The sequence below is a fragment of the Euprymna scolopes genome, chromosome 6 (assembly GCF_053919585.1).
Source record: "Euprymna scolopes isolate OS-2025 chromosome 6, ASM5391958v1, whole genome shotgun sequence".
NCBI lineage: Eukaryota > Metazoa > Mollusca > Cephalopoda > Sepiida > Sepiolidae > Euprymna > Euprymna scolopes.
This window is the reverse complement of record NC_136487.1, coordinates 91,063,991-91,078,385: the sequence shown is the minus strand read 5'-3', so window position 1 is coordinate 91,078,385 and position 14,395 is coordinate 91,063,991. Positions and strand designations below refer to the sequence as shown.

The 14,395-nt window shown below is 34.5% G+C and overlaps 1 protein-coding gene across 1 annotated transcript in view; it reads right to left on the bottom strand.

Moving 5' to 3' along the window:
* The window catches only part of LOC145278199 (uncharacterized), a 322,851-nt gene that overhangs the window by 221,627 nt on the left and 86,829 nt on the right, over nucleotides 1-14,395 (bottom strand). Inside the window, exon 3 of the mRNA XM_080130486.1 lies at nucleotides 3,468-6,507. Coding sequence (XP_079986612.1) covers nucleotides 3,468-6,350 — 2,883 coding nt within the window. The 5' untranslated portion in view covers nucleotides 6,351-6,507. The remainder of the gene's footprint in view (nucleotides 1-3,467; nucleotides 6,508-14,395) is intronic.

The window sequence follows — 14,395 nt, the reverse complement described above, 5'->3', positions numbered from 1 at the left end:
GGAATGGCGGGAGGGGGAAGGGGACAGACACTATGTGTTTTTAGTGTTTATCAATTATATTCTAGTATCCCTAGAATAGGACAATATGAAGGGAGCTTTTGTTTTTTTTTTAAAGGGGAAGTTGCATTTGGTAAAATGTAATATCACGAAGTAAAAAAATAAAACGATGATGGACTTAGATGAAAAAAGAAACCAATGATGAGAAAGTCTTTGTGATTGATGTGAGAGTGTAAGTAGATATTTCTGTGTCTGAGTAAGTCATACTCACTTACTGTAAGCGTGACTATTTTGAGAGTCACGTCTCTCAGAATTAATGTAAAAAATTTAAAAACTGAATGAAAGTGACTGCTTATTTCTGGAAACATGCATCAGTTATTGATAGGAATTGTGAGCATATTCAAATTATATGTAGTGCCTTCATTTATAGTTCTATGAAAATTGTTTAGAGGGTAAAATCAAGATCAATTTATTAATATACATTTTGGAACACAGTTGATAGATGTAAGCATAGGTAATATGAGCTATATTTATTTTAACTTCAGGGCAAAGAGGAGTAAAATCCATTTGTGAAAATTAAGATACCTCCAATTTTTGTGATATATTAATAGATATTAGACATTAATTATCATTCCTCAACTTTCAGTTTCTTCTGAGATTTTAAAGAGTTTTAGAAGGCATAATTTGCCATTTGAAAATCCTCATCTTGCATTAAATTTGACTCATAGTCATTATATACATAATTAAACAAGATTCTCTAGATTTCTTTTTAAGATATTCTAAGCTAAATTCTTAAATTTTAAACGTTTTTAGAATAAAAATTAAGTAATTGATTTTTAGTCAAAATTGGAATAAAAAATTTAGATAAAGTTTAGTTGATTTTAATCCTCGTAAGCATCACTATTCCATTCAGGGAATTCATTTTACTCATCAAAACAATTAATTTATATAACTATTTAAAGACAAATAAATACTAGTTTTACAACAAAATATGAATAAATTATGTAAGTTAAAATTAAAATAAAAAAGGGAAACAGGTTTTAGATAATTTCTTTTCTATTATTCACACACAATTCATATTTATAAAATAAATCTGTAAACAGAAATAAAATAAAAATAAAATCAAGTAATTATTTGATTTAGTATCAAAGTTTAGATTTTTTTTAAATTTTATTTTTATTTAATAGATGTGATCTGTTTTCACCTGTTTTTTTTTTAGCTTTAGAATGTATTTACAAAATCCAACTGTTCAGCTGAAAAATACTTTTTGTATGAGTTTTTTTATCCGTCTTATTACTTAACAGCAAAATTATGTTGAATTATTTTTAAGCCCCCCCCCACGTCTCACATGGATGTTAAATACAGACTTTATAATATACTTTTACAATTGTTTTGCCATTTATCTGAAACTAGGTCGCAACTTTCAAAGTAATTTCTTAATGATTTTAATCTTAATATCTTAAATCGATCCGAGTTAAAATGCCATTACTAAATATAATCATTTAATTGGAGTTATATATAATAAGGAGATTAAGCTTTTCATAGAAAACAGGCTGGGTAATTTGAATGTCTATTTTGAATATCACCTTTTATAAAATGAATATCCAACATTATTGCTTCATAACATTACGACTTTATTGAAATACATTACAGCACATTAACAATATAAATTCGTTTCTCTGAATCATGAAAAAAAAAAAAAAATAAATGTAATCTTGCATATTATAATAAATGCAAGTTTATCAACATTAATTTAGCTAGGGCTTTTTCTATATTCTCTAATAACACAAAATTCTATGTTGATTCAAATGCTCTCTAACCATTTAGAGAAAGAGTGATTTTTTTAGTATCATCATCTGATTCACATACATGTGTCTGCACACACCACAGACACATATGGAAATTAGATAGCAAAACAAATTCCCTTACTTGTACATTATTATAATAATAATAATAATAATAATAATAATAATAATAATAATAATAATAACAATAATATTTTCTTTGGTATAAAGAAATCCAACAGAATGCTTAATTATTTAATAAGAGCATAATATTTGTTTATTAAAAATGTCACAAGAGATCAGATCAAGCAATCATGATACTATCTATTTCAAGCCATATGTAATCTCAAAAATTAAAACAATACTTCTTGGATTTTCTTGTAAGCTAAACAAACCGTTATTGGCTCTCATAATAATAATAAGAAGAAAAAAAAAGAAGAAAACTAATATAGAAGATATTTATTATTCTTAGTGATGCAAGAAGAATATCTTAACAAATATGTTAGAATTTATGAATTTTCAAATGAAATTAAAGTAGAAAAAATAGTGGCAGTGTATGTAACCCAATAGGTCACAGGCACATTTCATCTTTCAATGAAACTAAGGTAAACAAACATGTCCATTTTATTTAAGAATTCTGTTTTACTTCTCCCCAAAGTATAATAACCTCATGACAACAGAACATATACTGCTATCCTTCCCCTCCAATTGAACATTGGAAGATAATATAGTTACGGCTTCAGACAGATACTTGATTAATAACTGAAATAATATAATGATATCATTTTTAGCTTTAATCCATTAATATATTTTATTACATTCAAACTTTTTATTTTTTATTATTTATGCTTTTCTCTATTTATATAAAGTTAGGTATATGTGTATTCCTAAACTAATTAACTGATAATTATAAATTTTAGAACACAATTGCTAGGCCTATGCATGGGTGATACTTAGTTTTATGCAAAGGGGATAAAACGTGGGGTGGAAAACTTTTGTGAAATTTTAACAATAGGTATTAGGCATTAATTAATAAATATTCCACAATTTTCAGTTTCTTTGAAAATACAAAAATCAGATTTGCACTGAATCTGATTAATAATCATTAGACACAAATTAATCTAGACTCCTTGAATTTTATTTTCTTTATAAGACTCTTTAAACTTAAATTACAAACATATTTTTAGAATCAAAGTTATGTAATGAATTTTGACCAAAATTAGAGTAAGGATTCTAGACATAAGATTTAGTTGCATTATATCTTGATTTTAATCTTTGTAAGGGGACATATAAATGGTGTAAAACTATTCTTTTCCGAGGAATTAATTTTATGTCTTGGGACGGGTATTTTTCTAGGTTAAGAATAAAATCATTATTAATGCAAACTTAAAAATTCCATTGTAATAGGATGTATTACATGATTAATTCAATATAAATTTTTTATGTAGTTTAATAAAGTGATACATTTTATATTATGTATATATACTTTCTTTTAATTTCCTCTTTCTCAAATCTAACATTTTTTTTCTTCAGTTTTTTAAAAACTGATTTTTAGTCTTTATTTTTTTTGTAAAACAATCTTAGGTCACCAGTACTTACTCCTTCCATTAAAAAAAAAAAGAGAGAAGAAAACAACATCCAAGAGAAAAACATATTCTGGTACACCACTTTATGTTTTTATATAACTTCAGTTTTTATATGAATTTCAGATTGCCTACCACAATAGGAATTAATAACGTCAGAGAAATGGTCCGATTGTGTAAAAATAGATTTGCACTGTCCGAGCGTATCAGGTTGGATGTCATCATTCATTACACTGGCATCAGGTTTCGTATCGACATTACTTTCTTTGGTCATTTTGGTGTCTCCAGTCTCGTTTACTGTCACATCTACATCAGCTACTGCTGTCTCATCAGGATTTGAAGCGAGGCAAGCTGCAATATGATCAGTATACTGTGACACAGTAAACGACTCACCACAGTTAGTACACTGGCAGAATTCACTATCAGGAAAAAAACGTACATATCGGGAAATATCGTTGTATGGTGCCAACAGACCTTCAGGAAGGATGGTTGATGCATCTGGGTTGGCGGCATTTATCAATGAACTGGCAGCCACTACATCTTCCTTAGCAGCCGGATTAAAAGAGAATGACGACACTATATAAGGGCCACGTTCATCATCGGTAGTTAAAGAGAGTGTTTCTGCATGCGTTTTCAAATGCTTGTTGACGTGAGAAGCCTGTGAAAAAGCTTTACCGCAAATCTTACAACAATATGGCTTCTCCCCAGTATGAGTTCGCAAGTGGCGGTTTAAATTGCCTGATTCACTGAAGCCTTTACCGCAGTGGTCACACTTGAATGGCTTTTCCCCAAAATGAATCTTCTTGTGTTTGCTAAGTAGAGAAGGCTGCGAAAACGACTTCTGACAAATGTCACACTTGAACGGACGCCGGTCAGTATGTACACGTAAATGACGCTGTAACTTACTGCGCTCGGTAAAAACCTTGTCGCAGATATCACATTTGAATGATGCTGGTTCAATATGACTCTCCATGTGTTTGTTTAAATCGATCTCCTTCTTGAAAAGTTTCTGACAAAGGTGACAAGGGTATGGCTTGCTATCAGTGTGGGTGTTCATATGTTTATGTAAATGTGTCGACTGTGAAAAAGCACGACTGCATACACTACACTTGTAAGGTTTTATCCCTGAATGAATTCTCATATGACGTGAGAGGTTACCAGATTCAGTGAATTGTTTGCCACAAGTATTACAATGATAAGACTTCTGATTAGAATGCTTGCGTTTGTGTTTCGTCAATAATGAAGCGCGTGTGAAGGTTCTATGGCAGATATCACACTCATAGATTTCCGAATGATTATTTGTTGAAAATTGTATGGATGTGTAATGAACATCTAGTGTCATATTATTAGTGTTTAATGAACAATGCGAATCTGTTGTATTGAAATCCAAGCATTGTTTATCCGGACACCCATCAATATCACTACAAGACATGGTATTACATGCTTCGTTGCAGACTTCAATATTCATATTTGGAAACTCCTGACCAGGAACTGTGTATGCCGATGATGAGATATCTGGTTTCTCGTCTTCCTTCTTCACACAAACAATGGTATCAGTATCCAAAGGCAATTCGGTTGAAGCAGGAGGATCTTCCATACAAATAGGCTCTTCAATATAAGGAGTGTCTTCCATATAAGGAGTGTCTTCAATATAAGCAGGTACAAGTTCTAGATTCTCCTGCTCTTTGACGTTTAAACTAGAGTGAATTTTCATATGTTCAAACAAAGCTTCGATTTCTTTGAAGCTCTTGAAACAGATCTCACAGTTGAACTTATTGTTGTTCTGGTGAGTTTTCATGTGCTTGTTGACGTGCGTTGCTTGGGAAAACGATTTTGAACATATACTACAGCTAAAGGGTTTTTCTCCTGTGTGAGTTCTCATATGACGCGTTATATTGCCAGACTCTTTAAAAACACGCTCACAAATGGTACATTTGTACACCATCTTTCCAGAAGGAGAAGGGATTTTTATAACGTTCAATGGTGGCGGTCGAGGTTTTGACTTAACTTTTTTATTTGGAGATCGACCAGGCTTACCTTTACGGTTGTTCATAGTCTTCGAATTGGTGATGGCTTTATGGCCAAGTCTTTTTCCTGGCCCTTTGGCTTTAATGCTTCCAGTTCTAAAGTGAATGCCTTTATGTTTGACAACGTGGGATGACTGTGAAAACGATTTCCCACATATATTGCAACTATATGGCTTTTCACCTGAATGTGTTCTCATGTGCCTACGTAAGTTCCCCGACTCCGTGAATGTCTTCTGGCAGACAATGCACCGGAATGGCCGTTCTCCTGAATGGATTCTTCTGTGCGTGTTCAGGTTGCTTGACTGAGAGAAAACTTTGTGGCAGAGATTGCATTCAAATACCTTTTCTCCGACATGAGTCCGAATATGCTGAGCGAGGCTTCTTGAATTAGGGCATGCCTTTCCACAGACATCACATTCGAATGATTTAGTATCAGCATGCAGTAGCTTCATATGGTCATCGAGAAGAACAGTGTTGCTAAAGTTCTTGAAACAAACGTGGCATCTAAATTCTTGGGAGGACAATGTAGAACACTGAGAAGGGATCACATCTGACATAGTGTCACAACTAGGAATGAAATTTGAAGGAGGAAAACAGTTACTTTGTGTGCCAGAGTAAATTTTATCATTAGGGTTGTTTGAGATGTTACAACTGGTCTGCTGGGTACAACTATTTCCATTCTCAAAACAGCACTCTTGTGAACTGGAGTGTGTTTGTAAGTGTTTATTAAGAGAACCTGACTGTGAGAATGAGCATGAACAAAGATGACATGGAAAGGATTTGTCAGTCGGATGTTGTTTTATATGTTCACTGAGTGCGGACAGTTTGAGGAAGCCCTGATTGCATATGCCACACTTGTAAGGGTTGAGATCAGAATGGGTTTTCATGTGAGCAGCCAGGCTTCGGCTTTGGGCAAAAGTATCTGAACAAATCCCGCAAGAGAATGGTAAATTCTCCATAGCTGAGCAGGTTAGTCTGGGTGATATGTTAAAATAAATAACTAGTCTAGAAAAAAATGTGCTGACAGTATCTAAAATGGCGTAGGGAACGTTGTTGGCTGGAGACTGTTTCCAACATCTGGTTGTCAGGAAGTCCAGTCAAACATTGGTAATGATACTGAAATAAAATAAAAAATAAAGTCCTTTAATTCAAGAAAAATAAGTAAGAATGAATTTTACATTCAAATATGTTGAAAAAAAGAAAAAGAAAAAAAAAGAAGACATTTGAAATAGATTTTCAATAGTAAAATCAATCATGCGAAATCAGTTTTATCATTATTGTCATTCATGATCATCATATTCGGTTTAATGTCCATTTAACACATGTTGCACAACTTTTAAGAAATTGTCTTCTAAATTAACCTATCCTTATCAAGTTTATTTTTATGACTTCTTTCAATGTTTTCCTTGGCTTTCCCCTGTGAATTGAACCTGCTACCTTAACTGTTCTACATCTACTAACCCAAGAACTCTAATTCATTCTTGCAACGCGAACATATGATCAAAGTCTTTTGTTCTTCACACATTTCCCTATACTATCCAGATTTAATCTTCCTCTGCGGTCATCAGATCTAAGTCTCACATCCATTGTATCATTTCTCTCCATGCAACATATGTCCTCAACCCTTACTAGCCAGATGTCACTTCTGTATATCATCACAATGTGTACACATGCCTGATAAGCTCTTTCTTTGATTGACAGTGGTTATGCTTTGCTGTTTAGTAATATCACTCTCATTGGAATTATTATTTTTATCACATTGTTTTTACTTACTGCATATGAAGGTTTTTTTTTCTGATTATTTATTGCTGAATACAGATATTTGATAAAAATTCATACACTTAAGTTTTTAATAAATACAAGTATTTATACACAATTATTGAAATTGTTAGGATGAGCCAGCTTCATCTTTAACCTGTATCACATCCTGAAACAACGAGTGCAGTCCATACATGGCAATCATGGTAAAGGTTATAAGATAAATAACCAATTGCTTTTCTACCATTTCAGATCACTTGAGGACCTTAAAACTCAGTCAAATTTTCCTTGATGATTGTCCACTATGTACTCAGTTGATCACCGATGTGCTTGTGCCACTCAAGCAAAGAGTTAGGGAGGATTATGTTGCAAATTAATTCCTCGTCTTGATGATCAGCTGCATACCGGCAGAATCAAAGATGTTGTAACAAGTGCTTACTTTAACTAGTTATTAATAACCTAAATGTATAAATGCTAGCATGTTGCTTGACAGCTTTTAGAAATTGACTTTTAAACTATTTCTAGCTTGATTTTCCCCGTACCAACTAATCCTGTTTCCAGAACAGTTTTACATCTACTAACCTAAACACTTTCAGCTATTCTCTCAATGTGACCATAACAAAACTCTCCTGTTCTGCACACATCTCCCTATACTGCCATACTTTAATTTTACTCTGAGATCATCAGATCCTTGCCAGTCTTTAAAACTCACATTATGCATCCATCGTATCATTCTTACATCGTTTCTCTCTATGTAATGTCCTCAACCCTCACTGGCCAGGTTACATTTCCATACAGTATCACACTATCTACACATACCTGATAATCTTCCCTTGGTTGACAGTGGTAATGCTTTGCTGGTTAGTAATAACAGAATTTCACTAAACTTTTTCCATACAATTCAAACTCTTGCAACCACACTAGCATCAGTTCATCTCTATGCTACAATGATATCACCAAGATAACAAACTTCTGGACCATCTCAATAGCCTCAGCATCCAAATATAATTTCTCCACATCTGAATTCTTATCCATTTCCATTGTGTTACACTTTTTAAATCTTTCAAAAGATACAAGGTGCTCTCAATAAGTTTACATATATTTTTTTTTGTACAGGTATTTAAAATTGTCCTAGACTCTTGAAAATTCAGTATGTTATTGCTATACATCTTATGAGGTGACTGACCAAATTTTATCATTTCAGGTTCAAATGAACAGCTACAGCAGGAACAGGAATACACCCTACTAAAACCTGATTGTCACAGTTGCTGACTATAGGGAGGTGAGAAAGTTGCTGGAATCCATATTAAATAAAGAAGAAGTCAACCACCTCAGTAGAAATAACCTTCTTAGTGACATGCAATATAGTTTCCGTTCTACTAGATCTACAGCAGATGTTCTAACGGTTATATCTCATAGGATTAGTGAATCTATCGACCAAGGTTTCCTTTCTAGGGCAATTGCTCTTGACATACCAAACGCCTTTGATAAGGTACGGAATAAAGGCCTATTTCACAAGATTTCCAGCTACAGTATAACTGGAAATATTTTCTCACTTATTAAATCATTTCTCTTTGATAGGCTCATAAGAGTAGTGGTTGATGGGCAGAAATCAGAAGCTCACAGTATTAATGCTGGTGTCCCTCAAGGGTCCAACTCTCTTCCTGATCTACATCTTCCAAAACACTTAAATCATTCGTTGACATCTATGCTGATGACACGACCATCTATGGCAACACATCAAAGGCTGTAAATGACAAAGTTCTCTCTGATTCTCTCTCCTCTGATCTTCAGTGCATGGTACAATGGGGGAAGAGGTGGCTGGTTACTTTTAATGCATCTAAAACCAAACTCCTATCTTTACATCATCAACGCTCTGATCCCCATATGGCATCAATTGAAATGGATGGCTCTCATCTTGGGGAGGCTCCATGTTTTGACAAGCTTCTGGGATTGACCTTTACTCCTGATTTGAAATGGAACACGTACATCAAATCTGTTGGCAAGGTCACTGGAAAAATGGTGGGATCTTTCTACCGCTCCAGTAGATATCTTACTGCTGATGCAATTCTCTATCTATATAAAAGCCAAGTATGTCCAAGGATGGAGTACTGCTGCCATATCTGGGCAGGAGCTGCTAAAAACAGCTTATCCTGTCTTGACAGAGTACAAAATAGATTTTGTAGCCTAGTGGCGGATGCCCTTTTTTCTTCCCTGCAACCTCTCTTCCACAGAAGGGATGTTGCGAGCCTGTCTTTGTTTTATTGTTAATTCTATGGGAAGTGCTCGTCTGAGCTCCAATCTCTGGTCCCCCCTTGCCAATCTTTCACGAAAAACACTCGTCTAGTTGAAACCACTGTCAGTAATTTTCTCCACTCTTTATCTGTGCCTAAATCAAAACATAGATTCCATGAACAAAGCTTCTTTCTTAGAAGTGCACACCTGTGGAACTCTCTTCCATTTGCCTGTTTCCCACCTGACTACAACTTGGATGTCTTCAAGTCCAACATAAACAAGTTCCTGTTGAACTGCCCACTTAAGTAGACACTTCATCAGATCTCCATTACTAGCGATTACTATGATATTATCCCATTGATTACTGTACACACAATAATCCTTATCCCCGAGTGGCCTCCGGCCTTGATAAGTAGTGACTTCATTGTAAAAAAAAAAAAAAAAAAAAAAAAAGCTGGTGAATTTCAAAAATGCAATTTGGACGTGAGGACACTTTAGAAGAACGATATGCAATAAAATTCTGTTTTAAACTTGGAAAAAATGTTGGAGAACTGCATGGAATACTTCCGACTCGATCAAGCATCAGTTTTTGTGTGGCATAAGTTGGTTGGTGGTTTTGTTTTACGGCGTATCAACCCTTTTCAGGTTATTTAATGCCAAATCTGGTGATTTTTGAAGAACGATTTTTCAATATAGTGTATTTGTTTTTTAAGTCGTATTCTATTTAACCCATAGTTGGGACCCTAACAGGTACTAACACTCCAGATCAGAGTGGACCTGGAAGCAATGGCAATTAAAGGGTGGCTCCACACTCCCTAAGGCCTGCAAGCTGGAGCCTCACCATCGGATATAGTTTAAGATCATATCCAGGACCGTGTGGCATAAGAGATTCAAAGAAGGCAAGGTGTCTGTGAGGGATGATGAGAGGTGTGTGAGGAGTAAGGAAGGCAGTACACCAGAGTTGACTGACCAAATAAAAATGTCATGGATAAGAACTGTTGTGTGTCTAAAGAGCAATAAGTGCACAGTTTGACGTCAGTGTGGGAACTGTACATACAATTATTTGCAAGGAACTGAAGATGCAGAAGATTTGTGTGAATGCACTAGTCTAAAACTCCATCCTTGTCACAGACTATTTGACCAAGATGGGCATCAAGACAATTTCTCACCTCCCTATAGTCTATACCTTGTTGGAATAGTACAAGTGCATTGCAACCAGAGGAGATTACTTCAAAGAGGACTAGAGTTTCATGTGTGTACTATCAAGAAAAGTGCACATATGAAAAAAGTCTGGAAACTTATTGAAGGCACCTCGCACCTAAATTTTTTAACCCTTTAATAAAAGCAACTTACACAACACCATATGTTGGTTTTAAAATGGTGGCATAAAATATCCTGCATAATGATATGCCAAAGGGCTGAACATTGAACCATTTAAGTGCATACTTGCTTAGCACTAACTAAGATAGGTTGATTATGTGTACAATGTATCACCTACCAAAACATAGATTGCCCAGCAAAATCTTTTTTGATGAAGTATTCACTGGAACAAGACCAGTATATGGGCAGAAGATAGAAACCACATCAGATTCTGTGTATAAAATATAAGAATTTATCATAAATACTCGAAACTGTAGCTGATAATAATGCAGATAGCAAGATATATTGTAATGGATCTTTAAAATTTTATGTACAGCCCATTGGATGTCAGTGTGGGTCAAAAATTTGCTTCTTCAGCCAGGATTTTAGACACTAATCTCTGATTTTCAATGAACTACTACTAGTCTTATTACTAGTAATTATATCTACTCGCAGAACCTGTAAAATTCTATTAAATTACCCCCCCACACACATACACAGTTTGGATCCGTAACATAAATTAACTTCCCCGGATCCCATATACCTCTGAAGAACCCACTTTCTCTATCTCTAATGAATTAATTTAATTGCATAACTAAGTCATTTTTTAATCAGTTGGAAAAATATATAATTAATCTCTACAGTAGTTGTAATCTCTACTATTATAAAAGAAACTTTGTGTGTGTGGGGGGGGGTTAGAGAGAGAGAGAGAGAGAGAGAGTTCCCTATTGATTTGAAAACGACTGAGATGATTTTTATGAAATTTCACACAAAAGTACTTTATGTGCCTGGCAGTGTTCTTGGATAGGTATATTTTATCAGAACATCTTTGATAATATCGATAATTGAAATAATCCAATTAAAGAAAAAACAGGCAATTTTGACCAAAGTTAACACCTTACACACCTAATATCACCAAGTGCATTTGAGAAGTTTTATTATCACACAAGCCGAAAGGCCTGACATCTAAAATCAACAGTAAGTTCACTGATATAACAGGAGTGCATTTCTGCACATTTCATTGATATGACAGGAGTGCATTTCACAATTGCACTATGATACTTGACTTTTTAATTTTTAACTTAAATTCAAGTCATTATCACGACATAAACAGTAAGGCCAGGCATATAAAATCAACAGTAGGTCCTTTGATATGACAGGGGCATGTTCGAAATGAATGTTTCTGTTTAGAGTACAACTGAAGTATGTGATACTTGACTTTAAATAATTTTATAAAATCAATACCAGTTTTCTACAGTGCAATGTAGACCACAATGTATTGTGGACTAAGTCACTTTGGGGAGGCATGTGAAGTTTCATCCCTGTGAACCACAATGGGTCACCAACTAGAGCAGGCAATTAATTTGATCAAAAAATAGGTAATTCCACCAATTTTGATGACAATAAAAATATGGGAGAGTGAAACATTTGTTAATCCTATTTAAATCCCGGGCAAGATATTTTTAACTGAATTTTCCACTAATGATAAAATGATAAATATTTATTATTAGCAGTAAAATTAAAATTTATATATTATAACGACTTTAGATAAAAATGAAACCAGACGAAATGGCACAAGTAAAAACAAAGGGATAAATAGGAAATGAAATGTAAAATATGTAGATGAAAATTTTACAACGAATTTATAAAAATAACTATTTTCACTCGATTATGATGAAAACATTTGAGAAGAAATAGTAATGTATGGCCACCACAAGTTTATTTTCATTTTTGCAAAAATATATGCACACATTCCACAGGATGTTACGCTAATCTAAATAAAAAAAAAAATAACAACTGGATATTTAGAAATTTAACAAAAATCAGAATTGGGAATTTCGAACTGAATCGGTAATTGTATTGGAATCGGGAAAAATATTCGTAGAAATATAAGACCTAGCTTGACTCATGTAGATTACACAGTATTATTTCTTTTGCATTCGTGATAGAGTAACCTTTTGTTCCTATTTACTTGTCTTTTCACAAGGGCAAAGTTAGGCATAAGATCACAATATGGTTTCCGTTCTGCTAGATCTACAGCAGATGTGCTTACAGTTATATCTCATAGGATTGGCAAATCTCTTGACGGAGGCAACCTTTCTAGGGCAATTGCTCTTGACATATCAAAGGCCTTTGATAGGGTATGGCATAAAGGTTTACTTCACAAGATCTCTAGCTATGGTATAGCTGGAAATGTCTTCTCAATTATTAAATCATTTTTTTCTGATAGGTTCATAATAGTAGTAATTGATGGGCAAAAATCAGAAGCTCACAGTATTAATGCTGGAGTCCCTCAGGGGTCCATCTTGGGCCCAACTCTTTTCCTGATTTACATTAATGATCTTCCAAATCACATCCTTACATCATTTGTAGACATTTATGCTGATGACACTACCATAGCACATCTAAGACAGTAAACGACCAAGTTCTCTCTGATTCTCTCTCCTCTGATCTTGAGCATGTGGTACAATGGGGAAAGGAGTTGCTGGTTACTTTTAATACATCTAAAACCAAGCTTCTCTCTTTACATCATCAACGTTCTGATCCCCATCTGGCATCAATTGAAATGAATGGCTCTCGTCTTGAGGAGACCCCATGTTTGACAAGCTTCTGAGATTGACCTTTACTCCTGATCTTAAATGGAACACATACATCAAATCTGTTGCCAAGGCCGCTGGAAAAATGGTGGGATCCTCCTATCGATCCAATAGATATCTGACTGCTGATGCAATTCTCTATCTATATATGTCCAGGGATGGAATACTGTTACCACATCTGGGCAGGAGCTGCTTTAAAGGACTTGTCCTGCTTTGATAGAGTTCAAAATAGACTTCGTAGCCTCGTAGGAAATGTCCTTTTCTCTTCCCTGCAACCTCTATCTCACAAGAGAGATGTTGTGAGTTTGTCTCTGCTGTATCGTTATTTTCATGCAAAGTGTTCGACTGAGCTTCAGTCTATGGTCCCCCCTAGCCAAACTTTCACAAGAAACACTCGTCTAGCTGAAAACACTATCAATAATTCCCCCCACTCTTTATCTGTGCCTAAACCTAAACGTAGATTCTATGAACAAAGCTTCTTTCTTAGAACTGCACGCCTGTGGAATTGTCTTCCGTTTTCCTGCTTTCCAGCTGACTACAATATGGTTGTCTTCAAGCCTAACGTAAACAAGTTCTTGATGAGCCGTTACACTTGTTAACAAATTTACCGAATTTCCATTACTAACGATTACTATATTGTCCAATTTCTACTGTACACTCTTTAACCCTTATCCTCGAGTGGCCTCTTAGCCTTGATAAGAGGTGATGCCAATGTAAAAAAAAAAAAAAAAAAAAATCAACAGACAATGTTTGGTGGTTGTTTATTGCACATACTCAGCACACAATTGATTTATACACAATGTATTCGAGTTGTGTATTCTTTTGTGAGTTTGTTTTATTTTTTTTTATACTTGTAAACCACTGCTCATGCTCTCAGCAATTGTCAATTTGAGAGATGACAAAACAACCAGGAGAGATAGATGAAGATAATAGAAAACCACAGTGTTGAGGTCAGTGGTCATGGGAAGCCAGCATGGTGACACAACATTGTGAAACGATAAACATTTTTCACAACTAGAATGAAATAAATCCGAAAACAACTATAAATAGTTTGC